Source organism: Neofelis nebulosa, chromosome 7, assembly GCF_028018385.1.
Source record: "Neofelis nebulosa isolate mNeoNeb1 chromosome 7, mNeoNeb1.pri, whole genome shotgun sequence".
Lineage (NCBI taxonomy): Eukaryota > Metazoa > Chordata > Mammalia > Carnivora > Felidae > Neofelis > Neofelis nebulosa.
In genome coordinates this window covers 135,186,723-135,203,896 of record NC_080788.1, presented here as the reverse complement: position 1 = coordinate 135,203,896, position 17,174 = coordinate 135,186,723, and the positions used below count along the sequence as shown (strand labels likewise).

General features: G+C 48.3%; 1 protein-coding gene across 9 annotated transcripts in view; it reads left to right on the top strand.

The window, feature by feature from the left end:
- Window positions 1–17,174, top strand: part of TTC7B (tetratricopeptide repeat domain 7B) — a 255,882-nt gene that overhangs the window by 27,984 nt on the left and 210,724 nt on the right. For 8 of the 9 annotated variants that reach the window (XM_058740002.1, XM_058740004.1, XM_058740003.1 and 5 more), the window contains exon 3: window positions 1,678–1,846. In XM_058740002.1, the coding sequence (XP_058595985.1) occupies window positions 1,678–1,846 (169 nt within the window). The remainder of the gene's footprint in view (window positions 1–1,677; window positions 1,847–17,174) is intronic. The other variant, XM_058740010.1, reaches the window with a different exon arrangement.

The following is a 17,174-nucleotide window of genomic DNA, read 5'->3' as shown; positions in this document are numbered from 1 at the left end:
GGGAACACATTAATGGTATCCTAAGAGCATCCTATGGTGACAGACGGTAGTGACACTTGTGGTGCGCACAGCCTAGCTTACGGAGTTGTCCAATCACCATGTTATACACTGGAAACTAATGTAACATTGTGTGCCAACTGTACTCAAAGGAAAAAGAAAGAAATACGTGGAAGCTGACCATCCTGGCGGACAGCTGCTTTGCCATGCTCTGGCAGGTGACCTGTGCATTGCCCACCCCCTCCCAGCTGCAGGCTGCGGGACAGTGCAGCTTCCTGGCGAGCTCCTGTATGCTGGCGAAGCTAGCCTCGCGTAGCTTGGGTTCCAGGGAGAAGGCCTGCGCCAGGGTATAAATCTGCTTCCTTCTATAGATGGCTGGGTCGTCTCTTCTTTTCCTGCTGAGGAGTGGTGGCCTGGAAGAAGGGCAGGGGGTGGGGTGGGTGTGGACTGGGGGAGCCAAGTGCTCCTGGCTGGAGAGGAACGAGGGCCCATCAGACGACTGTTAGAGCTTGCAGCCTCTGTGGAGGGGACCAGGGCTCAGTCACCTTGACAAGGAGAATGGCTCAGTGGGAAAAGTTTGCCCCTGGAAAGAAAAGTCCTGGGTTTTGCACTAATTTGTTTATTATTATTTTAAAATGTTTATTTATTTATTTTGAGGAGAGAGAGAGAGAGAGAGAGAGAGAGAATGCATGCACATGCACGGGGGTAGGGGCAGAGAGACGGAGAGAGAGAATCCTAAGCAGGCTCCGCATTGTCAGCACAGAGCCTGACATAGAGCCTGATCCCATGAACTGTGGGATCATGACCTGAGCCAAAATCAAGAGTCAAATGCTTAACCAACTGAGTCACCCAGGTGCCCTGCACCAATTTAGAAAGCCTCTCTCCTGGAGTCCTTTGTGTTACGGTCTTGTGGCATACCCCCTGTGCAATGGGCAGGACCTACCCGGATGTCCTTTTTTGAGACAGGTGCTTGTATGTTTTTGTTCATAAAGTGTCCCTTCCATTCTGGGCCCAGCATAGCCAAGCACAGGGGCCAGAGGGGAGCCTCAGTGTTCTGTTCTGTTTTGTTTTGTTTTGTTTTACAGCAGCTTTATTGAAATGTAATTCATGTGCCATATAATTCTCCCATTTAAAATGTCCGATTCAGTGGGTTTTTTTTTGTATATTCAGAGACTCGTGCAGTCATTACCCTTAGTTTAGAACATTTTCAACACCCCCCAAAATAAACCCGTACCCATTAGCCCGTACCCCTGCCATCCTCCCACCCACCGGCCCCAGGCAAACGGTAATCTACCTCCTGCCTCTATAGGTTTGACTATTCAGGCCATTTCACATAAATGGAAGCATTAAATATGTAGCCATTTGTGATTGGCTTTTTCACTTGCCGTAAGGTTTCTGAGGTTCATCTGTGTTGTGGCGTGGGCCAGTACTTCATTTCTCACTCTGGCTGAGGATTATTCCACCGCGAGGCTAGCCCACATTTTCCTTATCCGTTCCTCAGTCGATGGGCATTTGGGTTATTTCCACTTCGGGGCCGTCGTGAACACCCTGCTTTGCACGTTCAAGTGTGGGTTCTGTGTAGAGAGCCTCAAGGCTTTGCAGCAGCAGGTGGAGGGCCCCCGAGGGAGCGTGACTCAGAGCATCGTCGGAAAACGTTTCTCTCTCTCCTTTTCCTTCTAGTCAGAGTTCCTACAAGAATCCAGTCTGATCATGGCCAAGTTGAATTACGTGGAAGGAGATTATAAGGAGGCTCTCAACATCTATGCCCGGGGGGGCCTCGATGATCTGCCGCTGACCGCCGTCCCTCCTTACAGGCTGCGCCTGATTGCGGAAGCCTACGCTACCAAAGGTGAGCCCGAGCCTTCCCTCCCCAGAGGCCGTCCCCGGGGCCACGCTGCCCTGCGTGGAGCCTGCAGGCCGACCCGTGCCCTGGACTGGCAGTCCCCAGCAAGGCCTCGGGGTGGAGCCCACCACGTGCATTGCATAGTTCAGGCCCAGCCACACTCTGCTTCCTCAGAGCCTCCGGTCTGCAGTTCTCACCAAAACAAGGAAAGGCCGAACACGGAAAGGGTGCTGATAACTAATCTGCAAGGAAAGCAGGGGTTTATGGGGTAATGGGGATCCTGCACAGCACATGCAGGGAGTCTTGTCATAGGGCCACGTGGCCACGTGGCTGACCAGTCGTATTCATTGATGCCGCCTCTGGGCTAATTAAGGCTGATCGGTCCCTGCGGATGGCCATCCCTGGCACAGTCAGTCGTCCGGTGTTTAGCTGTGTGCCTGGGGGCTGTAGGGGTAGAAGCAAGTATAAATCACCCCAGTTGCCAGGAAGGAGTTTGTAACCAAATGTGTGAGAATGCAGTCTCAGAGAGGGAAAAATGCCAGAGGCAGGACACATACATTATTTGACCTTTCCAAGCTGCTACTTCCTCATCTGTGAAATGGGTATGATCATATTCGCTTCACAGATGTATTCTAAGGATTCAAATAATGTATGCAGAACACCACAGTACCTGGCCTATGAAGTGCTTATTAAATAACATTTTAAAAGATCAGCCCCAAACAAGGCAGCAAACGGTAAAAGTCGGGCACGGCTAACAGCTTTTTGGAGACAACAGAGGTCGCACAGACCCGCAGGGCCAGGAAGGCTTCCTGGAGGAGGAGGGACACTTTGAATTCCAAAGGCCTTGGGAGGAAAGGGACCATTTGAAGCTGCTCCTCTCCCTCCTGCCACCTACTGTCCAAACCGTGCATGTGATGGACTGCGGCTGGGCACAGGGGCCACCAGAACGGCGGCGAGCTGGTCATCTGTGTGCTGCTGGCTGTCTGACTGGTTGTCCTATGCGATATTGAACAAAGACCTGGCCCGAGGCACACTTACAAGCTTTGTGACAGGGGTGACATAGTCACCCAGTTCCCTGGGGAGCCTCGAGTGCTGTCAGGTTCATCTACTTAATCTTCTCTACATCCGAGCGGGCTGGGAAAGGATGCCGTCTGTCTGGCCAGGGCGTTCTGGTGGTTTGCTGCCCGCTTCTTCGTGGTGCCCACTCCGTCACCTCACATCACCTCACGTGGCTTAGGCTTATGGGAGCTCGTGTGTGATTTGGGGCCAGGAACGATATTCTCCAGTGAGAACAAAGCTTCCTCTGGCAGTTTCCAGTCACCTGGGGGGCTGGTGGATTTAGCCAGGGGTGTTTGCCAGCTGGGGGTGGGGGATGGCTCTGAGGCCTGCTTCGCAGCAACAGCTCAGGTCCTCGCATTGGCTCCAAGACAGGCTGGTGGGGCAGACCGTCTGCAGGTGGCACTGCCAGCAGAGTCTCGTGGCTGCAGGTGGGCAAGGAGGACAGAAGACTTGGTCCCTGAGTTGCCCTGGGTGACATGTGGTGAGCACTGGGCCCCTAGCCATGGTGCTGAGGTACTTGGCTCTTTAAAAAAAAATTTTTTTTTAATGTGTACTTATTTGTGTGTGTGTGTGTGTGTGTGTGAGAGAGAGAGAGAGAGAGAGAGAGAGAAAGAGAGAGAAAGAAAGAGCGTACACGCGGCAGAGAGAGAGACAGAGACACAGAATCCCAAGCAGGCTCCAGGCTCTGAGCTGTCGGCACAGAGCCTGATGTGAGGCTCAGACCCATGAACCCTGAGATCATGACCTGAACTGAAATCGGTCACTTAACCGACGGAGCCACCCAGGCACCCTGAGGCACTTGGCTCTTGAGACACGCTGCCCGGCTCACGGGAGACCGGGCCCTGGCTAGCTTCTGACTTCCATGGGCACATTCAGTGTCACACGTGTATGGGAGAGGGAAGGGTCACTTTTGCCAGTGGAGGCCCCCAGCCCTGAGAACCTGCGTCGGCCACGTGAGAGGCAGTGTGGACCACCAGTGCTTAGCCATCTTTCTGGGTCCAATGCCTACCTCCATCATGTACTGGCTCTGCACCCTTGTGCAAATTCTTAATGGCTCTGTACCTCAGTTTCCCCATCTGTCAAGCTCTCCTTGGGTTGTCATGAGGATTACATGAGATAGTATATAGAAAATGCTTAAAACAGTGCCTGTAACATAATGAACATGACACAACTCTTGGCTTACAAGCTAAGTGTTTAATGGGGGGACCACAAGAAGTGACTATGAGTGGCAGAAAAGTTGCCCCTTTAGTTCATGGAGATGCCCAAAGACAGGCCAGTTTCTCTGAGAAGTTCAAGAGGCTCTTGGTCTTAATTCTGTGTAGCAATACTCTTTGGTTCTTCTTTCTTCATCAAGGTCCTTGAGAAGTTTTTAGGAGAGATTGCGGACAAACGTTCGATGAACGCAAAATATACGGAGGACTCACCGCTCCGTGCGAACCGCTAACCTGCAGGCCCTGGAGACGGGGTTGGTGTGGTCAGCTCCGTGTTTCCAGTGCTTTTGAATTAGCTGCTGACATTTCCAGATTGGGACCATCCAGTTAATTCCAGCTCTGTTGGGAAGAAGGAAAGAGCGGTCCCCTCACTGCCCCCGGGCAGGCCCTGGCTGGAGCTGAGCACAGCAGCCCCTGGGACACCCCTCCCCTGTGCCACCTGCGTGCTGCTGGAGGTGGAGGAATTGGCCTTTCACAGGTCACCTAAACTGGTCCATGGCTTCCGGAGGCCTGACTTGAGCCGGGCTGCCAGCCAGAGCCTGGAAATGTCCATGAACTTCCATATCTGCTTCTCCAGCCATTGCTGGGAGCACTTCCCCCGACGGGCTGATGTTAGCCTTGGCTTATTGGGAATCAGAAGCCAAAATCATTCAGTTATCAGTTACGGCTTTAGTGTCTCTTAAATCCTGCAAACCTCTAATTTACAGACCAAGGAAGTGAGACTGGGCGAGGTTACTGGAATGTTACTGATGCCTACTAGTGCCAGGCTCTGTGCCCCTCATTTGGGTATCAGCCAGTCTTCACAACCACCCTATGAGGTAGGCTCTGTTATTCTTTCCATTTTAGAGATGAGAAAACTGAGGCACAGGGAGGTTAGATAAGCTGCCCAGGGTCCCAAAGCCAGGAAGTGGCTGAGCTAAGACTTGAACGCAGAGACCGGTGCTGGAGCCCATGCTCTCCTACTGAGCGGCAGAAGGGGGACTCAGTCTGAAGCGTGAGCAGCTCCAGAGCCCATGTTCTTAATCATGCTGCTCTACTGGCATGTGGGTCAGAGGATGCTTGGGCCAGGTAGGGTCTCCTCAGGTAGAAGACATTCAGATCACTGGAGAATACCCGTGATTTGTATATACACCCCTCTTTGCAGACTCACCTTCCTTGTTCCTCCACCTTAATTCCTTCTCCTTGCCTAGAGTTTTACCTGTAGATTTGGTGCCTCAAGCTCACACCTCCCATCTTCTCTGACCCCTTCTGGGACTCACACGTTCAGAGTTAATCAGGTTCACTGCTGTCTTTGCGTGGTAGATTAGCAGACTGCCTCAAAATCATAGTAGTGTTAGCTGTCCTATGATCAGACACCCCCACCAGTCCATGAGTTCCTCTGAAGGAAGAGCTCTTTGTTTGTTTGCGAGCCTCAGCACTTACCATGGTATTTGGCACATGATTGGTGCTCAGTTATTGAGTGAAATTTATAAAAGTTCCCTTGCTTGGATTTTTACCGAGATGCCCGTCGTGTAGCTCAGGTGATTCCCGGTGCCTTGGCTCATAGCCGGTCACAGTGAGATGCGTTTTGTTTGTAGGCAACATATTGGGCATATTTTAGTGATTCAGGGTCATATCCTTCCAATCATGGGAAGTACCTATGAGAGCATATGCTGGCATCACACCATGACAGAGCTGGACATGGATCTCTTTCCAAAAGGTTGTACATTTCAGTTCATTTCCATGATCAGAGAGTTCCTAAGTGGATCTCACCTCCCCCTCATCCCCTTAACTCCTTCCTTCATTTCTTAAACCGAAGCAGACAAATAGAGGGTGGGAATAGAGGGAATTGAGAAACACTTTAGCTTCTGATAGCATTGGTTTAATCCAGTGAGTAGACATCTTTGTTCTGGGATACAGATTGAGGTTTCAGGTGAAATCTCCAGGACACCAAATGGCCACAGATGTTTCTTTCCCAAACGGGAAGGCTTGGGAACAGTGGACACATGGCCACTGTCTATTTTGGGACTTAGATCTGCTGGACACGGGGTGACTTTCTGCAGATGGGACAGTGTAAGCTGGAAGTGGCTTGCCTTCCTGGATGTGGACTTTATAGACAGCTTTGGCATGTACCTTTTCATCCTACAGGGACCAAACATGCACTGGCTCCCATCTGAGAGAAGTCCTGTAATATTCCAACTGGTCACAGCTGGTGGGGCAGCTGTGTTCCCTGAGGTTACCGTTTCTTCCCAGGCACTAGGGTGTCGTCTTCATTTCTGTGATTGAAGCCGGCTTGCTGATGTGTTGCAGCTCCTGCAAAGGGGAAGAGAGAGAGATGTCTGGGTGAGCACAAGGAGCACACCTCGCTTCTGCTGACAGTCCATTGGTGAGACGTTGCTATAGGACCATAGTCACCGGGGATAAACAAGACCAGGGGCACATGTCAGCCTCTGACTAGACATGTCCAGTAGAGTGTGGTCTCTCACCCAGCTGGAAGTGGCCGAAAGAAGTAGCCTGCTCTTGGGTGAATGGAAGGGGACGTGCAAGACTGAGGCTTTGGTGCCCAAGAGGAGGGACATCATGGACCCGGAGACAGTGGCGTGGTATTACACTTCCTTTCTAGATTGCGTGGTATCAGGCAGAGAAGGATTGATTGCAAAGGGCAAACGGGGCCCTCATACAAATGTTCTGTGTTCCAGTGGGGGAGACTGTGCCAGAGTGGCTCAGGGACTTGCCTGATGACACCCAGTAAACTGGAGGGAGGGCCAGGATGAGGTAGGAGACCTGCCCGTCAGGCTGCACGGCCTCTGTGCCCAGGTAGAGAAGGTGGCACACTGTGGGGGAGCTCTCTGGAGCCACATTCTCTCTTCCTCCTTTGCTCCTGGTTTCAAATTGTTCCTCTGATGCATTGGTTAAGAGCCTGGGGCTTTTGAAGCCCGACTGCCCAGATCTGATCTCCAGCTTTGTCTCTTATCAGCTATAAGATCTTTGGCAAGTTGCTTTCACGTCACTGGGGCTCCGTTTTTTCCTCTATGAAATAGAGATAATAATAGTATCTGCATTGTAGGGTTATCGTAGGGAAAGAGTGAATACCTGTAAAGCTCTTAGCACAGCACCTGGCAGAGCAACAAAGTTTAGCTATTTTTGTTCTTGGGTGTGACCTCAGATGGATAGACCTCTCCAGAAGCCCCAGGTAACATCCAGCTATGGAGAGAGGGAATCGTTGCCTTAGTATATCTGCCTTGTCTGGCAGAGGGTTTGGGCCCAGGAGTGGGACCTGGGAACAGTATATTTAGAGGGAAATCTCTAGGGGCAGATCAAGCCCAAGATCTGAGGCCTGGAGTGCCCCATAAAGAGGAAAAGGTGTTGATAGTGTTGGAGGAGGGCAGTACCCAGTGGCCAGGGGCAGAGGGATAGGTTACCCTAAGGGGATTGCTTGAGGGTGGGGCCCAAGACTAGTCCATTTGCCCCTCACCAGTCTTGCCCAAGGCTGACCCAGAGGGTTAGAGGTCTTTGGAATTGGGCCTACATTCATGGTTTTATCACAAAGGACCATTCACCTTGGAATGGATCAGTTGATTCAAGTAGTGTTCCTGTAAGAGGCACGAACAATTCACACAGTCATCTGACAGCTGTCTTTGTAAGGAACATGCTAAATACGTTGGCTGATGAGAGGAGAGATAGCTGAGGAGAAACCATCTCTTGGTTCGGCTCCCAGGAGGAGGGCCTGTCTCTTCTGATTGGACACCCCTTCCTGACCGGAGGTCGAAGGTCTGAGGCTGATCCCTAAAGACCTCCCCTTCTCTAGAATCTGCAGAGCTCATGGACCCCTTGGTCTTCCCAGAAGCGCAGGTGTGATGAATAGCACGAGAATCATATAATGACTTCCCCTTGGAAAATGTTACATCCTCTTTTGCCTGCCTCCAGTAAAGCTGGCCCTAGGGTTCTCTTTCGACTGTCCGTGTGCGTTCTGAGTGTCTCCATCTCAGGGGTCAGCGTCAGGGAAGGAACGAAGACACCTGCCTTGTGCAGTGGGCAGTACGAAGGGGCAAGGGAGCTCTCAAGAGAGGCTTTCCAGAACCACCACCTGTCTTCCGCAACTGATAAGCACTAGTCTGTAAATAGAGAACCCGTCTCCAAAAGGTTTGGATCCCAGCCCTGTTCTCCCCAGCTTGAAACCCAGTGTCTTCACACACCCGCAGACTTCAGCTCAGCGTAAGCGGTTGTTAGGCCAAGAGACTTAAACATTCTCTACGAATGTTTTCGGAAGAGGCACCTGGGATTGCCCACTGTCTCCTGTGGGCCTCCTACCAGAGCAAATTTAGATAAGTCAGCATAACGGATGCAGTCCATTGATGAGGGGCTTTTTATCAAGTGTTGCTCGGGTGTGACTTCTCCACACTTGGCTCAGTCCTGGGCATCTGGGTGGCATGGAAAAAGGCTTGGAACAAGTTGAGTTGGAAATTCTTCAGACGGTGGGTGGTTATGGCTTGAGGACCGTCATACCCCCCAAAAGGCTGCCGTGTTAAGCAGGGGTTGCCTCTGTGGAATGTAAAAGATACAGAACGAAGGCATATCGGCTCTTCTCCCTAGGGGCTGATTCTAACAGCACTGTATGTCAAGGCGAGGCCAGACCCTCGACCAGGTGACTTGAGGCATTCGTTTCCTACACGGTGGTTTACTTTTCTGCTTCGAAGCGTGTTTTCCCATCGTGGAATATTGGCTCCCAGGAGCAGCCCCAGCTTCCCCCAGGAAAGTGGAAACATGTTCACTGGGGCTTTCAGCTTTCAGGATGCTGTGGGCTCCATCCTTGGAGATGTTAGTTTGCTGGTCCCGGGGCAGCCCGGGTGTGGTGGGTTGGCTGCAGGCTGGCCATGCCCTGCCAGTGCTGAAGGCCTCCGCGGTCACACTCACGTAGGGGGCCCCCTGCCCTCTTCAGGCCGGGGGGGGCTGAAGTCTTCTGAGCCCTTTGCTCGGCCTCAGGCACAGGGTCGGTGACCAGGGCTTGGGGTGAGGCCACTCGTGTACTTGGTGGGAGAGAGTGTCACCGAAGAGATGTGATGGTCACCGGGGACATGGGAGTAGGGAAGGGGCAGACCAGTGGCAGAGGGTCCCTGTCCTCTGCTCTACCCCGCCCCAGCAGTAAACGAATGTGTTTTGTTCACAGAGAGGATGGGAGGCGGCAGTGCAAATCCTAGTCAGCAACTCAAACTCCACCCCACAAGGCTTTCGGGAGGTGGGGCCAAGCCCCTGCCCCCAGGGATATGCAGAAGGGAAGCAGTGTAAGGGGAGGTGAGGCCCCGAGCCAAGCTGGAGGCTCATTTTGAAGTTCTGCTAAGATCTGTGTCTTCTGAAAGACAACTTTCAGTTGTCGGTGAAAGAAAACCCAACCCAGGCCGACCTCAGCGGCAGCCGCATTCAGGCCTCAGAGATAGGTGCTTTCTCTCCATTTCTCAGCTTACCGTCCTCTGTGTTGGTTCCCATTCCAGGCTCCAGGCGGCTGGGGCGGCTCCAGATTCTTGATTCTCTTAGGTGTAAGTCTCAGAAACCTCGGCCACATTCTCACTGTGTCTCCTTGGCCCTGGTGGATCACATTCCCATCCTTGATGTAGTTACAGGGGCCAGAATCGTGCCCAGGGACTGGCTTAGGCCTTGCATGAAGGCCGTGATGAGGAGGGGTGGTCCCACCGGGAGAATCAGACTTCTATGATAGAAGTCCATAGTGTGGCTCTTCTGAATAGGAGTCCTCTCGTCAAAGAGGCCCAGGGCCCTGAACATCCTTTTCTCCCTGGCAGCGGTCCTTGCAGGGTAGAAGGAACATGAGAGGAGCCACATGGCTGCTCTGTGACGGAGTCTCTGTGGACTGGACTGGAGGGGCCTTCCAACCAGACCATATCAGGTGGGTAAGCGCTGAAGGAATGGGGCATTTTGGAAAAGAACAGTCTCCAGGGGTGGAGGGCCCTTGGGGGAAGAAGGACTTCTCTGTTCTGTCCTCGGGGATGGGGCCAGAGCGGGGCAGTGGAAACTTCACCAAGTCCAATGTTAGGCCCATATCTGGGAGTCTTTCTACTAGCAGGAGCTACCTCAGGGCTTGGCTGCCCTGAGAGGTGGGGGTTCCCGGTGGGTTAGCATTTATCGAGCCCTGCCCAGAGGCAGGCGTGATGCTTGCTGATTTACCTGTGTGACTGCACCCCATTCTGGCAGCAGTCCTGTGCTCAGGGATTATTCCCTGTGAGCGGTTGAGAGGCTGAATTTCGGAGGTGAAGTGGGATTCACCTCAAGGCCTGTGGACCCCAGAATCCCTACTCTCTCGGCTTTATCGAGCTGCCTTTCAGCTGGAGCATAAACTCATTTAGAGTGGGGTTGTTGTCGACAAGGGTCTGGTGTCAGATAACCTGCGAACCCCTCATTCTGTTCTGTGATTCTTAAACCATTTGATTTAAGTGTCTAAGTCCTACTTGTTTTACCTGCAAAATGGGGATAATAATATTCAGGTGAGAGTCCTGAGAAGGCTGAATTAAGACAAAATGGGAAAATGCTTTGAAGTCTATAAATCGGAGGTCAACAGAAGGAGATTTGTGTAGTCGGACATACACCTGCAGTTGGGGGCGATGGGTGGCTGTGATGGTCTCACCCTCTCCTCCCCAAGGTCCTGTCTAGCATGCTCCTTTCCTTGGGCAGTGAGGTGGGACTTCTGGCTGTCCCTGTGTTTGACCTCCTGCCCTTTCTCCCATCATTTTATTTTACTGTTCTTCTTGTTACAGACAACATACATGTGCATTATATAAAAATCAGAAATACAGACCAGTCAAAAGAACATAGAAATATCCATCACTTGGTCTATCCAGAGCCAACCTCTGTTAACATTTTAGTGCATTTACTTTTAGATCTCTATAATTATCATGTGTGATTTTTTTTTTTATAAAAATGAGTTTATACCACATACACTGCTTTGTGACCTGCTTTTTCCACTTCAGATCATAAACACTTTTAGCAGCTGTACAGCATTTCATTATATGGGCAAGCTATAATATATTTAACTAAAAAGCCCCTATTTTTGGACATGTAGGTTGTTTTCAGCTTTTTTCTGTTACACGTAAAGCTGTGACGAACCACCCTCTCGGCCTGGTCTTTGTGCTTGTCCTTAATGATTTCCCTGGGAGAGATTTCCAGAAGGGGAGTTTCTGGGTCAAAAGAGAAGTATTTCCAGACTGCTCTGCAGAGGGCTGTACCTTTGTGCTTTTCTGTCCATAGGGTAGGGGACCTGCTGCCTCTCCTTCTGGCCCACACTGAATAGAACCCCTTTGACCTAAAAATGAACTTCGATTCTTTGGTTGTGTGTTGAGTGCCGGCTGTTTGGAAAATAAAGAAAAATGTAAAGCAGGAAGTAACATCAGTCCTCATGCTACCACTTAAGCTAGTTGACCACTGCTAAATATATTTATATTTATATATATATATATATATATATATATATATATATATACACACACACATACATGTATACACATATATATTACATATAATATATATAATATAAATATATATTTTTAAATTTATATGTGTCTACATATAGATATTTTATATCTAAATATCTATATCTATATTTATATCTATATATATTTAATATATAAAAAAATAAAAATATATTTATATAATATTTTTAATTTTATTTTGAGAGAGAGAGAGCCCACAAGCAGGGGACAGGGGCAGAGGGAAAGACAGAGAATCCCAAGCAGGCTCCGTGCTCAGTGTGGAGCCTGACGTGGGGCTCAATCCCGTGTGCCTGGGATCGTGACCCAAGCCAAAATCAAGAGTCGATGCTCAAGTGACTGAACCACCCAGGCGCTCCTATGCTATTTTAAATACAGTTAGGATTATGCTAGATATACTATTTATGGTCTACTTTTTCACTATATGTGTATATGTATATGTATAATTATTTTTCCAGGTCATTAAGTATCTTTGAAAAAAGTTTTTAATGATGGCATGGTGGTGTGCCTTATGGGATATTTTTGAGCCACTTTTCCTATGGAACATCTGTATTGTTTCAGTTTTTCATATTACAAATATGGTCTTTGTATAGCTTTTTTGTCTAGCTTATAGGGTCTTTGTATAGCTTATATGGTCAAATATAGCTTTTTAAAAAAAAACAGATTTATTAAGATATAATTCAGATACCATAAAATACAACCTTTTAAAGTTCAGTGGTTTTTAGTACATTCAGAGTTGTGCATTCATCACCCCATCACCAGTGTCACTTCCCATTGCCTAATTAACATCCCCCCAGCCGAAGTCAACCACTTTGTGTCTCCACTACATTTGCCTGTTCTGGCATTTTATACAAACAGGATCATGTAGTGTGTGATGTTTTGTGTCTGGCTTCTTAGCATGTTTTCAGGGTTTGTCCCTGTTGTAGCATGAATCCGTGCTTCGTTCATATTTTGGCCAAATAATATTCCATTGTATGGATATGTCACGTTTTGCACATTTTATTAATCCATGCATCAGTTGATGGACAAGAGGTTGTTTCCACTTTGGGGCTATCATCAATAATGCTGCTGTGAACATTTGTGCATAAAATTTGGGGGGCATGTATAGTTTCATGTGTCTTGGGTATACACTTGGGAATGGAATGACTGGATCATGTGACTACTCTGGGTTTCACGTTTCAAGGAACTGCAACTATTTTCTGAAGCGGCTGCACTACTCTAGAGGTTCCCGTTGCTTTACAACTTGTCCGCCGTGAAGCTGACTCTATAATCTGTCCTCTTGATTATAGCCATCCTAGTGGGTATGAAGTGGTATGTCACGAAGGCACCCCCCAAAACATAAACGTTTTAAATTTTTGATTAAGTTTGGGACGCCTGGGTGGCTCAGTTGGTTAAGCGTCCGACTTTCGGCTCAGGTCATGATCTTGCGGTTCGTGGGTTCAAGCCCGCGTTGGGCTCTGTGCTGACAGCTCGGAGCCTGGAGTTTGCTTCGGATTCTGTGTCTCCCTCTCTCTCTGCCCCTCTTCCGCTCACTCCCTCTTTTTCTCTCTCTCAAAAATAAACATTAAAAAATTTAAATTCTGACTAAGTTCAGTGTTTTTTTTTTTTTTTTTTGGTTGCTTTTATGTTTTTGGTGTTGTAGCTAAGAAATCACTACTTAATTGAGGTCACAAAGATGTATTCCTATGTTTTCTTCTAAGAGTTTTACAGTTTTATCTCTTAGATTTAGATCTATAATCTACTTTGAATTCATTTTTATGTATGGTGTGAGAACTTCATTCTGTTGCATGTGGATATGCAGTTATTACCACAGCATTTGTTGAGAAGACTATTTTTCATTGAGTTGTCTTGATGTCTTTGTTGAAATCGATGAACATGAATGTAAGGGTTTATTTCTGGGTTCTTAATTCTAGTCCACCATTTGTCTATATTTCTGTCCTTACGCCAATACCACACTGTCTTTATTACGGTAGCTTTGTATTAAGTTTTGAGATATGGAAGCGTGAGTCTTCCAACTTTGTTCTGTTTTAAGATTATTTTGGCTTTTCTGGGTTCCTTACATTTCCATATACATTTTAGGATCAAGTGGTCAATTACTGGGGAAAAAAATACTGCTGGGAATTTGAGGATTCTGTTGAACCTATAGATCAATTTGGCGAGTATTGCCATCTGATTAATATTGTCTTCCAGTCAGTGAACACAGAATGTCTTCTTTAATTTCTTTCAAAAGTGTTCTGTAGGGGTATAGCTCAGTGGTAGAACATTTGACTGTAAAAGTGTTCTGTAATTTTCAGTGTGACTTCCATTCCTTTTCTTAAATTTATTCCTAAGTATTTTTTTCTTTTTGATGCTATCATAACTGGAATAGTTTTCTTAATTTCATTTTCAGAGTGTTCACTGCTAGTGTATAAAAAATACAAGTGGTTTTTTTGTATATTGATCTCTTACCTTATAACCTTGCTGAACTGATTTTTTTAGCTCTAATAATTTTTTGTTGTGTACAGATTCTATAGGGTTTTCTCTAGACAAGATCATGTCACCTGTAAAAAGGATAGTTTTACTACTTCCTTTCCACTCTGATGCCTTTTGTTGTTGCTGCTTAATTGCATTGGCTACAACCTCTATTCTAATGTTTAATACAAATGACCAGAACAGAGATCTTTTAAGATAGGGGAAAAGCTTACAGTCTTTCATCATTGGATATGATGTTAGCTGTGGGTTTTTCGTAGATGGTGTCTATCAGGTTGAAGAAGTTTTCCTTTATTTCTGTTCGTTGAGTGTTTTTTTTATCATGAGAGAATGTTAGGTTTTGTCAAATGCTTTTTTCTAGTGAGATGATCATGTAAATTTTTGTGCTTTATTCTTCTAATGTGGCATATTACATTGATTTTCATACGTTTAATCAGCCTTGTATTCCTGGGATAAATCCCACTTAGGGCATATATACACTCTTTTTATATGTTGCTGGGTTTGATGCACTAATATTTTGTCCAGGATTTTCACTTCTAGACTCAGAATGGATATTGGTGTAGTTTTTTTGGTGATGTCTTTGTCTGGTTTTGGTTATCAAGGTAACACTGGTGTTGCAGAGTCAGTTTTGAAGTGTTCCTCCTCTTTTGCTCTTTGGAAGAGTTTGCCAAGTATTGTGTTAATTTTTTAAGCATTTGGTAGAATTCACCGGTAAGCCATCTGAGCTTGAGTTTTTCTTTCTAGGAAATTTTTTGATTTCTCAATTCTGTCTCTTACTACTCTGTAGTTTTAAAAGATTTTTAAAATTTAAAATGTATTTTTTATGATTTTATTATTATTTTTTTTTCAGAGAGAGAGGGTGCAAGTGAGCGAGAGGCAGAGAAAGGGAGATGGAGAGAGAATCCCATGAGGGGCAGAGAGAGAGAGTGAGAGAGAAGTGGGGCTCACCCGAAGCAGGGCTCGTGCTCACCCAGAGTGGGGCTGGAGCTCACCAGCTGTGAGTGAGATCATGACCTGAGCCCAAGTCAGATGCTTACCCGACTGAGCCCCCCAGGTGCCCTGTTTTAATAGATTTTAATTAGCCTTTACTTGTTCTCCACTTCCTTCGACGTGGCATTTTTTCATTGGAGCCCCGAGCCTCTTGATCGTGGCAAACAACCCTGGTCAGAAAGGAATATATTTAGCCAGTAAGTTCAGTAATACCTTCAGCAGCAGCCCCCATGTTATATACCCCGTATACCCAGTCTACGGTGTGGTCAAGGGAACAGCACTTCCTGTATTTGGCGTTGATTGGCAAAGTCAGCCTGGGGGAGGAGTCCTCTTTTGCCCTGCCAGGAAACTGCCAACCAAGAGTAACTTAAGTTTATAAGTAAGAACGATCCTTCTGGCATGGAACGGAGAATGGATTAGAAGGAATTAAAGATTATAGGGAAGGGGACCGGTCAGGGAGGTGAACTGGCTGCGGCTCTTTCCCTCTTGTTGCTCTACATCCCAGGGCGCCTGACTTCTGCCAGCTGTTTCCAAGATCCCCTAGTCAGTTGGTCGCTGCCTGGGTTTGGCCAACAGGAAGCATTGGCAGGAAATTGGGGAGCAAAAGGAGAGAGAAGCCAGGGTATTTCTCTCTCGCTCGCTCGCTCGCTCGCTCGCTCGCTCTTGCTGTCTGCCTCCAGCAGCACTTTTGACAGCAGGTGCCCCAGCTGTGGGGGTCTGACAGACTTCCCCTGAGGTTTTGGCTCCCACAGGGGAGCTTCTGCTGGGTTGCGTCTCCCACCCAGTAGCCCCAGCTTCTGGGCTCTCGTAACTCCATCTCCTCCCTCGGTCCTTTCTGGCCCTCGGGATGTCAGTGGCCTCCTGACGTTTCAGAATTCTTGGACGCCACGCCATCCTGTTTGTCTTTTCATCTGTTTCATCCCCTTAAATCTCTTTTATCTGTAAGAACTAGAGTGATTCTCTTGTCCTACTGGATCCTGACAGATACTGCAAAAACCCGGGTTCCAGCAGGCCCCGGAGATGTGTGTGTTGGGGGGAGTTGCTGTGGGAAGGTGGTTGAGGGAGGAGTCAAGATGACTGGGATTTTCAGCGTCACTCACGGGGCAGAGAATGATGTTGAACCAGGTTAAGGATTACAGGAGGAGAAGCCAGCTTCCCTTGGAGGCGGGGGGAAGATACTGGGTTGGAGGGGAACATGGTGATAACCTCTGTGACCGCAAGGGGGTGCTGTCCAGGGAACCGTTCTAATTCTGGAGCCTTTGCTCAGCACAGGGGTCTTTAGGCTTCGGGTTTGTTGGTCAGGATTTAGGAGCTGATTGTGTATAGAATTTGGTCACAACCCAGCAGTGGCTGAAGCTCACTCGGAGGAACACAGAGAGTGAGGAAAGGCAAGATCTGAAGCTGGAGCCCTGGGGGCCCTGGGGATGTACCAGAGAAGCTCTTCCTTCAGGCAGAGCGCTCACCAGGGCTCTGGGAGGAGAGGAGGAGGGAGGCAGGTGACACAGAGCTTTTCCCTGGGGTCTACAGGGTCTAAAACACAGCACTGTACATTTGTGGCAGATTTATATTCTTAAGTAGGCTGAAGTTAAAGTGTGGTGAAAGCAGTCAGTAGACAGTGGCCTGAGTGTCAGGACAAGTCAGTCTGAGGTTTAAAAACTATGGAAAGTTACTGAGGTAATCAAGAGTGGAGCCCCCCACCCCCACCCCCACCCCCACCCCAAGTTAGCTTTTCCCTTACTGTTGAAGCTCAGGTTCTTGATGAGTGCTTCTGCTGAGCAAAGCAGGTCTAGGCGGGGCCGAGAAGTTTTCCAGATTCTGGAGGCTCTGTCCTGGTCTTGCTGGGGCAGCCCCATATCCTGGTCTGTCCCACCCGTGTGCTGCCCACCTGCCCTCACCCCTGCCAGGCCCACTCCCCACCTCTACTTGTCTTCTCCCTCCAACCAGGGTCTCCTCCTTTTCCCTGTGAGGAGTCCACCCCTGGTGACATGTCAGTGACCATCCCTCCAGCTCTGTTGTCCACTTCAGTCCCTCCTTCCTCTTCGACCTCTATTTATAGTTAGTACCATCCAATTTGGCATTCAGTTTTTGTTTGATGACTTCACACCTGTCACTTGCCTTTCTCAAACTAGATTG